Here is a 13,455-nt window from a genome sequence, read left to right as displayed (position 1 = left end):
TGGAATTCACATGACTGGGAATACAGATATGCATCTGTTGGTCACAGATATCAAAAAAGAAATTGGTCTCGGGATCTCGTTACGGTATTTCTGTGCATTCAAATTGCCATTGATAATATGCAATTGTGTTCGTTGCCTGTAGCTTATGCCTGCCCATACCATAACCCCACCGCCACCACGGGGCACTCTGTACACAACCTTGACATCAGCAAACTGCTCACCCACACAATGCCATACACGTGGTCTGCGGTTTTGAGGCTAGTTGGACGTACTGCCAAATTGTCTAAAAACGACGTTGGAAGCGGCTTAAGGTAGAGAAATGAACATTCAATTCTCTAGCAACAGCTCTGGTGGACATTCCTGGAGTCAGTATGCCAACTGCACTCTCCCTCAAAACTTGAGACACCTGTGGCATTGTGTTGTGTGACAAAACTGCACATTTTAGAGTTACCTTTTATTGTCCCCAGCACAAGTCAGCTTCTTGATATGCCACATCTGTCAGGTGGATGGATTATCTTGGCAAAGGAGAAATACTCACAAACAGGGATGTAAAATGTGTGCACAAAATTTGAGAGAAATAAGCTTTTCTTCAATCTTTTATTTCAGCTCATGAAACATGGGACCATCACTTTACATGTTGCGTTTATATTTTTGTTCAGTGAAGAAAGGGCAACAGACTGCTTGGCATGGCAACATTAATTTGTCAAAGTTTATACAAGCCTCTGAGGATCAATGAGGCAACTCGGAGGCTCCAGTGTAAGGAGAGCAAATCCAACCCTGGACTCTTGACACCCTCTCCCTAACTTTACATCTTTCCCCCACTGTGGTATAACTTGTACCTCCAGGATTGAGCTCTTAAGTCACCTCCTTATCATTTAGAAGGGAGCTTTGGCTTACGACTAGTCCATTACGGCCTCCTGAATGCAACATGACTTTCCGCTGGCTCACTGCATTAGTGGTCCACATTGGGATGTTCGGGGGGGGGGCACTCTTATGCTATTCAGGTTGAGCTGGCACATTGCTTTTTCCAGAAAACCATGTCCCCCATCCTGTCTGTCTGCCATGGAGGTGCTGTATGTTAACTTGGTGACATTATGGAGTGTGTGTAGAATGCAACCACACATGATGAGAAGCACATAATAATAATGAACCAACACAACCTGACACTCATTGACAAGAAATGCCATCAACTTACGAGGCCTTCACATATTATGGTAGGAATTGCACCTCTCCAATGTCAATGCCTGAATCTCCCAGAACTGTTCTCAATAGGCCCACTCCACAATAATTCCTCCCCTTTGGCAGTTACTAATGACAGAGACACCATGGAACTGGACTGCCAAAGGTCAGGAGGCCATTCGACCCTGACTAAATTACAAGAGTAGGGCCTTAAATAACAAAATCCTTCGACCCACTGAGCACACACTTGTTGAATCAATGTTGTTTCCACATCATTTCAATGAAATGACGTTGAACCTACGTGGAATACACGTTGAATTGACGTCTATTCAAGGAACCTTGAATCCCAAAAAATCTAATTACGATGTCTGAACCCACTTGATTTCCTTATAGCAGATTGCCATGGCCACAACATCAAAAAACATGTGTAACTGTATGTATTATTGTCAGGCAGGACCACACAGCACTGAATGAGAGCAAATCTGACTTGGAAGGTTGTCTATTAACCAGTTAACAAAAAGTAAAGCATACATTCATCTTAAATATTCATATTTACTGTAAGTTGACATTTCCGCCTGTTGTGTCTGTGGGGTGACAGGCCTATGCATTAAGATACCCTAATGCTGTTTGTTTGTGTATGTAGGTTACATTAGCTTTTGGTGTCCTTCCCCCCTCCAGCCAGGCATTATTATGCACTTTTTGAATTTAGGGGTTGTGGCACAATATCTATCAATTTAACCACGTTTGCAGTCAAATATTTTTACACAACCATCCATTTCATAAATGGGAGACATTAGGGATGTGAAAATACATGGTCTTGTATTGTTCTACTTCGGGTAGGGGTATCTAAAAATATGGTGGACCTTGCCACTAGCCTATAAAGACTTGCTCATCAGGACCAGGTTTTGGCTTGAACAGTACACAGCACACTGCAGTCTCAGACAATACGATCTTTCTCGCACTTTCCTTCTGTCATTCTCTCTCTCTCTCTTTCTCATGTTTACTCCCCCCCCCCCTCCTCTTCTCTCTGTAGGATCTTCCCAGAGTCCCTGCGTTGGCTCCTGGCCACCCAGCACTACGGCTGCTCTAAAGCCATGATGCTCCACATCGCCAGGAAGAACCAGGTCGACATGACAACTGAACCCAGCGCTATTCTAGCAGGTGAGGAAGATGGAGAGGCAGGGACATGTAGACAGACATTGAAAAAGAAGAGAGATGGAGAGATAGAGACGTGGTAGGTGATGATACACAGATGGGAGAGGTGGAGAGAATGAGGGGATATGGAGAAGTAGAGAGAAAGAGGAGAGATGGAGAGGCAGGAAAAACCCAGAGTTAAACAGAACCACACTTATTCCATCAGTGTCTACACACACCTCTGGTTTGTAGCTGGCCATGCAGAATTTACAGTTGAAGTCGGAAGTATAAACTTAGGTTTGAGTCATAAAAACTTGTTTTTCAACCACTCCACAAATTTCTTGTTAACAAACTATAGTTTTGACAAGCCGGTTAGGACATCTACTTTGTGCATGACACAAGTAATTTTTCCAACAATTGTTTACAGACAGATTATTTCACTTATAATTCACTGTATCACAATTCCAGTGGGTCAGACGTTTACATACACTAAGTTGACTGTGCCTTTAAACAGCTTGGAAAATTCCAGAAAATGATGTCATGGCTTTAGAAGCTTCTGATAGGCTAATTGACATAATTTGAGTCAATTGGAGGTGTACCTGTGGATGTATTTCAAGGCCTACCTTCAAACTCAGTGCCTCTTTGGTTGACATCATGGGGAAATCTAAAGAAATCAGCCAAGACCTCAGAAAAAAAAATGGTAGACCTCCACAAGTCTGGTTCATTCTTGGGAGCAATTTCCAAACGCCTGAAGGTACCACGTTCATCTGTACAAACAATAGTACGCAAGTATAAACACCATGAGACCACGCAGCCATCATACCGCTCAGAAAGGAGACTCGTTCTGTCTCCATGAATGTACTTTGGTGCGAAAAGTGCAAATCAATCCCAGAACAGCAGCAAAGGACCATGTCAAGATGCTGGAGGAAACAGGTACAAAAGTATCTATAGCCACAGTAAAATGAGTCCTATATTGACATAACCTGAAAGGCCGCTCAGCAAGGAAAAAGCCACTGCTCCAAAACCGCCATAAAAAAAGCCAGACTAAGTTTTGCAACTGCACATGGGGACAAAGTTCGTACTTTTTGGAGAAATGTCTGGTCTGATGAAACAAAAATAGAACTCTTTGGCCATAATGACCATCGTTATGTTTGGAGGGAAAAGGGGGAGGCTTGCAAGCCGAAGAACACCATCCCAACCGTGAAGCACGATGGTGGCAGCATCATGTTGTGGGGGTGCTTTGCTGCAGGAGGAACTGGTGCACTTCACAAAATAGATGGCATCATGAGGGTGGAAAATTACGTGTATATATTGAAGCAACATCTCAAGACATCAGTCAGGAAGTTAAAGCTTGGTCGCAAATGGGTCTTCCAAATAGACAATGCCCCCAAGCATACTTCCAAAGTTGTGGCAAAATGGCTTAAGGACAACAAAGTCAAGGTATTGGAGTGGCCATCACAAAGCCCTGACCTCAATCCCATAGAAAATATGTGGGCAGAACTGAAAAAGCGTGTGCGGGCAAGGAGGCCTACAAACCTGACTCAGTTACACCAGCTCTGTCAGGAGGAATGGGCCAAAATTCACCCAACTTATTGTGAGAAGCTTGTGGAAGGCTACCCGAAACGTTTGACCCAAATTAAACAATTTAAAGGCAATGCTACCAAATAAAAATGTGGTGTATGTAAACTTCTGACCCACTGGAAATGTGATGAAAGAAATAAAAGCTGATATAAATCATTTTCTCTGCTATTATTCTGTTATTTCACATTCTTAAAATAAAGTGGTGATCCTAACTGACCTAAGACAGGGACATTTTTACTCTGATTATATGTCAGGAATTGTGAAAAACTGAGTTTACATGTATTTGGCTAAGGTGTATGTAAACTTCCGACTTCAACCGTACGTATGGGATGTCACACGTAGACTCACAACAACACATTGTCAATTGCATTTGCACGGATTGTATTGTGGTAATACACAACATGCAGCAGCAGGTCTCTGATTTCAGTTATGAAATGTGTATGCAATGGATTCAGTCATTCAGACACAGTGACACACACGGACTATGCACGGACTATGCACGTTCATTTTAACATGTGCAACTGCAGGACTCTAGTTAAATTTGATGAAATATCTGCACGGCTTAATCCCAGACACACACACAGATATAAAATCTGAGAAAATATTTTAAAGCTGGGAGCAGATTAATAGGTACTGCTAGATCAATCAAATAAAGTGTTTTATTTCAGATCTCATACACACACATCCACCAACAGAAGAACATTACTAAAGAATCTGTGTGGTGTGGATTTCCCGAGGTGCTGGCTGGCTCTGTCTGTGTCTGTGTGTGTGTGTGCGTGCGTGTGTATTGCCCTGCCAGTGGGAAAGTCTTACAGCATGTTGTGTCTCACCACCAGAACTGGAACATGTGCTGCATAAGAAGCCAAAGAGGACCTGCATCATCAAGATGACCAGCACCAGAAACTTTTGGAAGAACATCGTGGTGCTCTGTGTCAACTCGTAAGTCTCTCTCTCTCTCTCTGTGTGTGCAGCTGAGCAAAATCAAGTCAAATCTTGTTTTTCTTGGCAAACAATTGGTGTAGACCAGGTATTCCCAAACTGCCATCGGGGGTACGCCAAATAAAGTGTACTTTTTTTCTCTTCACATTTTCAAACAGTCCATTAATATTTTCCAACAGGGGTATACATTTGAGTGAATTTTTTTCCCTCGCCTGAGTAGCCTCGTTTCACTGCCAAAAATAAAATGAAACCATCTAGTGTTCAGGGAAATAACAACACAATGTCAAATACAGGTAGCCTAGTCAAATAATTAACATCCAATCACATTAACCGTTACTCTCTCGCGGGAATTCCACTAACGGTCCGTAAGTAGCCAAATGTAGCTGCTGCTCATGTTGGTATCTGTACTGATGGAGCAAAAGCCATGACAGGGAGACATAGTGGAGGAATTGATGCCCCCGATGTTCCTGCTAAAGAACTGATGCCCTTTGCAACCACGGACCTATGTGAGAATGGATTCTCGGCCCTCACTAGCATGAAAACTAAATACAGGCACAGACTGTGTGTGGGAAAATGATTTAAGACAGACTCTCTCCAACACAACCCAACATTGTAGAGTTATGTGCATCCTTTCAAGCACACCCTTCTCATTAACCCGTGGTGAGTTATTCACAATTTCCAATTAGCAAATAAAGTTGTAAATGTAAGATGGTTAAATAAAGAGCAAAATTATTGATTATCGTTATGTTAGTATTTGTGCCCTGGTCCTATAAGAGCTCTTTATCACTTCCCACGAGCCGGGTTGTGACAAAAACTAACACTCATTCTTATGTTCAATAAATGTATTGTATCTAGTGTGTGTGTGGCAGGCTTACCATGATGACCCTGGTGCTAGGGGGGGTACGCAGCTGGAGGTTGAATGTTTGAAGGGTTACGGGACTATAAAAAGTTTGGGAACCACTGGTATAGGCTAACAGTGAAATGCTTACTTACGGCTCTTTTCCAGCAATGCAGAGTTAAAGATAAAAAATAATAAAAATAGTGATATGAGGAATAAATACACAGTAAATGACGAATAACAATGCAGAGTAAAAATCGTATTAAAAGGCAGAGGGCAATGTGCCAAACAGAACATGAATTACACATGAGCTAGGTTCCCCATGAAGACAAGGCTCCGTACCAGCGTCTTACTTCTAGTACTGATGGTGTGTGTGTGTGTGTAACTGGTGGGATCTGAACCCGGGTCTCCCACTTGGAAAACCAATGTCATGACCCTGAGACCAAGAAGAGGGTGACACTGATTTTAAGTTACTTCATCGCACTAGCGTCAATCCCACTCACCTCCGCTACATGTGTCTCTCTCTCTCTGCTGGTTGACGGGGTACGGTATCCACCACTGTTTTTGCTCTTACCAATAATGTGTTTATGTGTGTTTCTCTGTAGATTGACGGGGTACGGTATCCACCACTGTTTTGCCCGCAGTATGATGGACCCAGAGGCCCCTGTGTCGGCCATGTTCAATGCCGACTACTACACCATGGCCGGCATCGCCGTAGCAACCTGCCTGGCGCTGTGCCCGGCCGTGGCGTTCATGGGACGTCGGGGCGGACTCCTCACCTTCATGATCATCACCGCCCTGGCATCACTGCTGCAGCTGGGCCTGCTAAACTGTGAGTAGAGTACAGACAAGTGTTGTGCATTTAACACACGTGAAACACACACACACACAGAAATTCGATGTCCAAGAAATAAACCTTTAGGTCAACCGCCGGCCTTTGAAAGCCCACGTTTTGTCAGATGTTTTAATGAGTGAGCAATGTGGGCATCCCCCTCATAGTCATCATCCACAAAGAGTTGTTTACATGGAAATTACAAAGCCACAACATCTCATTATATCCTGTTACACACAAAGGACCTACTCTGATAATGGAGTTATTTCAGTGATTCAGAGGAGTCACTACCAGAATGCCCTTTTCCGGATCATTGCCTCTGTTGTCCTCATATCAGATCTGTATCGGTCAGAAAAATCATGAGATTCTCTCATGGCTGTACTCATTTTCACTGTTTTTCTTCCCCCACCCTTGACCTTGCCTTGAATGCAGTGATTGGGAAGTACAGCCTTCGCCATGACACAGGTACAATTTGACTTTATAAATTTCACCGACTGAAAAAATATACCAATCAGGTGCTCTGGGTTGCAGCTCCACAGGCCAGGCTCATGCTCCATCTGTTGATTTTGTGTGGTAGAATCGACAAAACAGTCGTTAAACAAAATGAAAGACTGGCCAGTACACCAACTGTTTTCCGTGATCAAGTTCTCCGTTATGACTAGACCCAGTAATTGACATTTGTATATTTATGATGTACAGTATGTGTCTCACCTCCTCTCTCATGTTTCTCATCCTTCTCGCCTGGTTAGTTCTGAGGGACACACTAAACAGGAAGTTCTCGGTGGCATTCTCCATCATCGGAATGTTCTCCTCTCACGCCGTCAGCACCCTCAGCATCTTCTTCTGCGCTGAGATCACTCCCACCGTCATCAGGTAACACACACACACACACACACTATGTATGGTCTGACCGCACCCACACCAACAGTTATTCGATTCCTATAACGCACTTATTTGGTAAAATGATGTCCCGCCAAGTACGTTTGTGTTAGAATGGCTTACTAGCGCCATCCTGTGGTGCAATCTGTATGTGTCATATAAATGCAATTTGACAGACTATTGTTCAGGAATATCAGCCTGGTCTCATAGACTAGACTGGTAACATAGTAAACATACGTCTGAGACACTCAAATGAGTATGATATGTTACGTTTGCTATGGTTACATAAGACAGAAGGTTACTTAAGGCAAAAACGATGTTAGAGTGGTTGCATGTTCATATCTCATCACGGACAACTTTAGCATTTTAGCTAATCAGCAACTTTGTAACTACTTACTACTTTTTAGCTACTTTGCAACTACTTAGCATGTTAGCTAACCCTTCCCCTAACCTTAACCCCTAGCCTAGAAATCGTTAGCCACAACAAATTTTAATTCGTAACATATATGTTTTGCAAATTCGTAACAAATTGGAATTCGTAACATATCATATGAATTATACTTCTTAACATTTCATAGGACAAACGGATGATGGACATCCACAAATGAATACATACCTTACGAAACGTAACATATCATACTAATTGGAGTGTGCAGATTTACTATTACAATGTTACTTGTACCCGATTCCAGGTTGATCATCTTTTTTTATGTTGTCTGGTTTCAATGTTTGGCTAGCCGTTTCTGAAACTAGACTCTCCCTCTTTGTCTCCCTCTCTCGTCAGGGGTGGTGGTCTGGGTCTGGTCCTGGCCAGTGCTGGTTTCGGCATGCTGACGGCCCCTATCATGGAGCTCCACAACCAGAAGGGCTACTTCCTGCACCACATGATCTTCGCCGCCTGCACCCTGCTGTGTATCATCTGCCTGCTACTGCTGCCTGAGCCGCGCAACCAACCTCTGCCAGAGAGCCTCGTGGACGGGGAGAGCTACACCCGCCAGCCCCTGCTCACCCACCGGCCTGGAGAACAGCACCTCCTTCTCACCAAGCCTGGGGATAGGGACTTATACTCCCGCGTCCATGATACGCCGCTGCGTCTCACGGCCACCGGGGGCGCCACAGCAGCAGCGGCTACTGCTCTTGCAGCAGTGCCTACGTCTTTTGCGTACGCTACCGGAGGAGAGGTGATCAGTAATAGTATGGTGGTAAATGGCGTGGGAGGGTCATTGTAGCAGCAAACACCTCCCCCCCCGACACACACAGACAGAGGATAGGACAAGACTGTGCTGTGGGGATAGCTTGAACTGTCCCACTCCTGGTCACTATCATGACTGGTCTGATTCATTCAGTCCTGCTGGTAAGATTCTTCCACGAGGAACTCTTTCATTTTTAAAACTTAAAAAAACCTTCCGTTTGGTTTAATCGAGAAATGATGACCCTGTCATTATCACCCTCAGACACTCAATATGATTTATTAATATGATTTATGAAGTATTTGAGGGCCTGCAATAGAACAGGATATTCTTGAAACAAACGATGGAGTTATTCACACACCTGTGTATGTCTTTGCAATGAACAGAAACTCATTACAATGACTCATTACAATGACTTACATCTATTTGTGCCCATAGGGTAGTTGTTGCCACGGGTTGGCAGTGTGTCTATGGGTACCATGGTCCCAGCATGGGACTGGGGAGGGATGTCATGGTGTCGGTTGTACGTTATAAGCAGAGTGGTGTACTCTAAACACAGAGAGACACATATAGAGCAGCAGAGCAGACATGTTTCATTTGAAATGTCTTTCAACAGTGATGTGTGCTCTATGCATTTCATATTCTATTAGCGTAACTTTTTTGCACTAAAATTCAAAGTTCAATCAAATGTAATCAAAATGTGTCAGTCAGCTCGTTTGAGACACTGGTTTTGGGTGAAACTGCTGCACTCTAAATGTAACAAAAGGAGAGGTCAGGCCTATATACTGAAGCCTACTTGATGGGTTCAATTGTGAATTTCTGCCTCCCACCCCCCTGTCAAAAGTCCAAGTTGGCACTTTATCCTTAGTAGTAGTATAATCAATGTAAATACTTAAGAAAACTGAGTACTGCAGCCCCTATTAAATGTTTGTGAATGACAGCCGGAAACCTAAAGAAACTGTGATGGCTTAGGAAATTAGTTTGGACTTTGAATCTTTTTGTGTTTTTATTTCCATATTCTATGGAAAAATCAAAAGGCATCGAGTGTTGAGTGGACAATACTAATGTCCAGTTAGTTACTAGTATGTCTGCGTCCCAAATAGCAGTCTATTCCTTACATAGTTCACTACTTTCGAGCTTTGACCAGAGCACTATGGGCCCTGGTCAAAAGCAGTGCACTACATAGGGAATAGAGTGCCATTTGGGATGCAGACTGTCTACTACTACCACTATGAAACATCTCAGTTATTGAATGGCTTTATCACAATGGTTGTTCAGTTTTAAAAATCCTCTGATCTCAACTGGACAGGTGACTGAAAATAATCTATCAGTAATTCAGTATTTATTTTTTGTCATGTTGCCAAGAGGATTATTGTCGCTTGACATACCTCTAGTTTAAGCTAATTTTCACCTGGTAAAAAATGTTAGTTGTATATTGCTGTTTTTAGTACTTGTTTAAACCGCTCTCTAGCACAGTTAAATAATGTCTGGCCATGCCATGAATCACAATGTCTATAGGGGTTTTGAAATGGTTAGTGTCTAGAATAGATGAAGTTATAATGCAATAGAGTGATCTAGTTAGAATAGCTGTGGCTGACAGTGTTTGTATACAAACTTTATACTCTTACAAAATGATTGAATACCAAATGTAAGGTATGTATTAATGTGCCATCCATTGACAATGCATGGACTATCATACGTTTTATGTACTATGCATATCAAATAGTTTTCATAGCACATTTTGTCACACGTATAGATGACCTTAAAAAGGCCATGTATACTCTATACATTTCTACCATGAACTATATTTGAAGCAAATGGCACATTTTTTGACACCTTGTATGGTTTATTTGTAAATGTTTTCAGCGATGAAATGTTGTGGTAAATAAAATGAATTTCCATGAGTGATCGATTGTCAACCACTAATATTTTGTATGTGTTTATTTTTTATATATGATGCATTTGCAATATTAAAGCCATAAATGTTGTTTTGATAATAAACTTGTTGATTATGTCAAATAAATGAACTACTGAGGTGATACATGTCTGTAGACTTGAGTTTGTGGGCAGTGGGCACAGAAAATATAGTGTGTCTGCGTGTGTGTGTCTGCAGCCTCTACACAGAGACGTCTCTGGTTAGATCTCACTCATGAGTGCTAAAACAGCAATCGACAGAACATTCCAGACAGGTAAAGTTGTTTTTCTATCCATTGTTTTATTTTGGTACAAAACAATTAAACTAGTTTAAAAAAAAGGAGGGGGGGGGTTAAAACTTGTCAGGGTGAACTTCCATCTCTTTCTTTATCCTGTTCTCTACCAGCAGAGACAGGTTGGAGTCAGTCATGGGCAGGCAGTAGCTCACATACACCTGTTTCTTAGTCCTTTTAGCTGAAACACAAAGGAGACGGAGGACAGCTGGGTTAGTGGTGTTTCAGATGGTGAAAACTGACACCAACAATAGAACATAATACTGGTTAGTAGTTTAAGCATCTAGCTTTCGGTTATTGTTCTGAAGAACATATAGCTATCAACGAAATCACTATATAATTGATGGTTAGACAGATTTGACTGTATAAACAACGTTGTGGCAGCCTAAAATTGCCATCAGATCATTTTGATGTTAGTAGCCTCGTGTTGGGTAACAATAGAGGCGTCAGGGATCAAATATCTAGCTTCCCATTCTTTACTTGGATGAGTTTGAACAAACTAACTCAGCAAATACCAAAATCCAGAAATTCATGACATACAGAGACTGTGCTTGTGTGTATTTATGTGTGAGTGTATATGAATTGGTGGTTTGTTGTCCCCCACAATGAAATTGAGGAGGACTATCGGTCTGTCTGTCTCCGTTTGTACACCTGTTAGTATGTACACGTTAGTACATATGTAAGTCACACGCAATCTCAGACACCACTGGCCTGATACTGACAAAATGTGGGTGATATATATAGATATATATATATACACATACACACACACACACACATATATATATATATATATATATACATGTGTGTGTATATATATGTATGTGTGTGTACACACACACACAGGTAGATTAATCGGTATCTGTTTTTTTTGGTCCTCCAATAATTGGTATCTGCATTGAAAAATCATAATCTGTTGACCTCAAATTAAGTTGCCAAAATGCCAAGTGCGTTCACTTAAATCAGTCCACTCATATCAACCTAACCATCACGAACGTTTAATTTGATCAAATAAGCCTCACCTAGCAAAATAGCTATAACATTTTTGTTGACCAAATTCGACACACATTGACCTCCATACAAAAATTCGTGTCCAGATTTGGAGCAGAGTAAAACCTCTTGCTCTCTGAGACAACAAATACCCATGAGAGAGATATGATAGTATCAGGATGAAAGGGTGCTTACTCAATCTCTGCGCCAGTGAATTTGGAGTGGTGTCCGATGGGTCCCCCAGGACTAACGTAGACAGCGGCATCGAATCCTGATGATATATATATATATAAACACAGATACGTAGGTTAGCTAAATTACAAATAGGACATAGCATCATCAGCCGTTAGAATAACGTTATAGTAGCGTAGCTAGCTAACAACATTGCACGGTGAAGCTAGCTAACAATCCATCTGTTAACTAGTCTGCTTTAAAACAATATATTTATAGTAGACTACTCACAAATTTACTTTCCATTGAAACAGCCAAGTTGGACAAGACGGGGTTCGAGCCCACCCAAAGGAAAAATCCTCCATTGAGTTTTATGACGTGAAAGTGAACCGTCTGCTCGAGAATCTTCTCGGAGAAATCGTGCACTGTAATGGCATCGCCTACTGCTCCACTTTCTGCTATGTTCATATTGAATAGATGTTTGTATGAAGAAAAGTACAATGAAACCAGACCATTATTCAAACATATCAACCACCTCATGTGCGTCCGTAAACAACAAGTCACTTCCTTGTTTTCTTCGTCGTTGGTATTCTTCTTAGGTTGGGTTTATCGGTGGTTGGCATCCAACGTTAAGGTACAATACCGCCACCTACTGTAGTGGAGTGTGGGCCAGAGACGGAGAAACTATATAACAAAATATTTGAGACTATATCTAATGAAGTTCTACTCGATATACTCTTTAAACTAATTTCCTGTATCCCCGCATCCCTCATACTAGATCTCAGCCTCTCTCTTTCCCTCTGATACTGTCCACACTGTAGCAATACATGCTCCACGGTCTCTGTTTCCAAGCAATAATCACACTTTCCTGTTGGAAGCTTTTCCATCACATTTAAGGACTTATTCAACTGATTGTGTTCCACCCTTAATCTTGTAAAAATAGCCTCCTCTCTTCTGTCTCTTCCTGCCGTCCTCCCCTCCCCGACTTTCCTCTGTACTTGAAATAAATGACTGCTCTTAGTATCTCTATTCCACTGCTCCTGCCATCTTTGCACCATCACTGTCCATATCAGGTTTTTTTGCCCCTGCCTTGCTCATCGAAACTAAAACATTAACATCCCCACTTCTAAGTGCTTGTACATCAGCCAGCACATCAACTGCCTCATTCCCCTCCACCTCCACATGGGCTGGGACCCAAGTAAATCTTATCTGTATACCCATCTGTCTAATCCTGCCATGGGTTTGTAGCACCTCATAAAACAGATCTTGTTTGGTACTTAACCTAAAGGACTGGAGACTCATTAACACTGCACATGAATCAGAACAAATAACTACTATGTCTGGCTTGACTTCCTCCAATCACTGCAAGGTCAACGGTAATCTGCAATGCCATATCCCCCATCTCCACCTGTAGTGCAGCCACTGGGGACGTCCAAAATGCCCCACTACATATTCTGAGTCCTTGCCCCTGTATGACATCTAGCCTTTCCAATGATGTCCGGGCTGCCGAACCAT

The 13,455-nt window shown here is 42.2% G+C and overlaps 2 protein-coding genes across 2 annotated transcripts in view; one reads left to right on the top strand and one right to left on the bottom strand.

Moving 5' to 3' along the window:
- The window catches only part of LOC139406765 (solute carrier family 22 member 23), a 30,321-nt gene extending 19,712 nt beyond the window's left edge, over positions 1–10,609 (top strand). The window contains exons 5-10 of the mRNA XM_071149783.1: positions 2,213–2,340; positions 4,731–4,833; positions 6,277–6,503; positions 6,936–6,968; positions 7,253–7,376; positions 8,167–10,609. Coding sequence (XP_071005884.1) covers positions 2,213–2,340; positions 4,731–4,833; positions 6,277–6,503; positions 6,936–6,968; positions 7,253–7,376; positions 8,167–8,611 — 1,060 coding nt within the window. The 3' untranslated portion in view covers positions 8,612–10,609. The remainder of the gene's footprint in view (positions 1–2,212; positions 2,341–4,730; positions 4,834–6,276; positions 6,504–6,935; positions 6,969–7,252; positions 7,377–8,166) is intronic.
- Positions 10,610–10,767: 158 nt separating this feature from the next.
- Positions 10,768–12,526, bottom strand: LOC139407682 (proteasome (prosome, macropain) assembly chaperone 4). The gene is made up of 3 exons (XM_071151528.1): positions 12,232–12,526; positions 11,965–12,040; positions 10,768–10,960 (listed from the first exon to the last, which is right to left on the bottom strand). Exons 1-3 carry the CDS (start codon positions 12,478–12,480, stop codon positions 10,839–10,841), a joined length of 447 nt encoding a protein of 148 aa, XP_071007629.1. The 5' UTR covers positions 12,481–12,526; the 3' UTR covers positions 10,768–10,838.
- Positions 12,527–13,455: the final 929 nt, after the last annotated feature.

Source organism: Oncorhynchus clarkii, chromosome 4, assembly GCF_045791955.1.
Source record: "Oncorhynchus clarkii lewisi isolate Uvic-CL-2024 chromosome 4, UVic_Ocla_1.0, whole genome shotgun sequence".
Lineage (NCBI taxonomy): Eukaryota > Metazoa > Chordata > Actinopteri > Salmoniformes > Salmonidae > Oncorhynchus > Oncorhynchus clarkii.
This window is presented reverse-complemented; position numbering and strand designations above follow the sequence as displayed.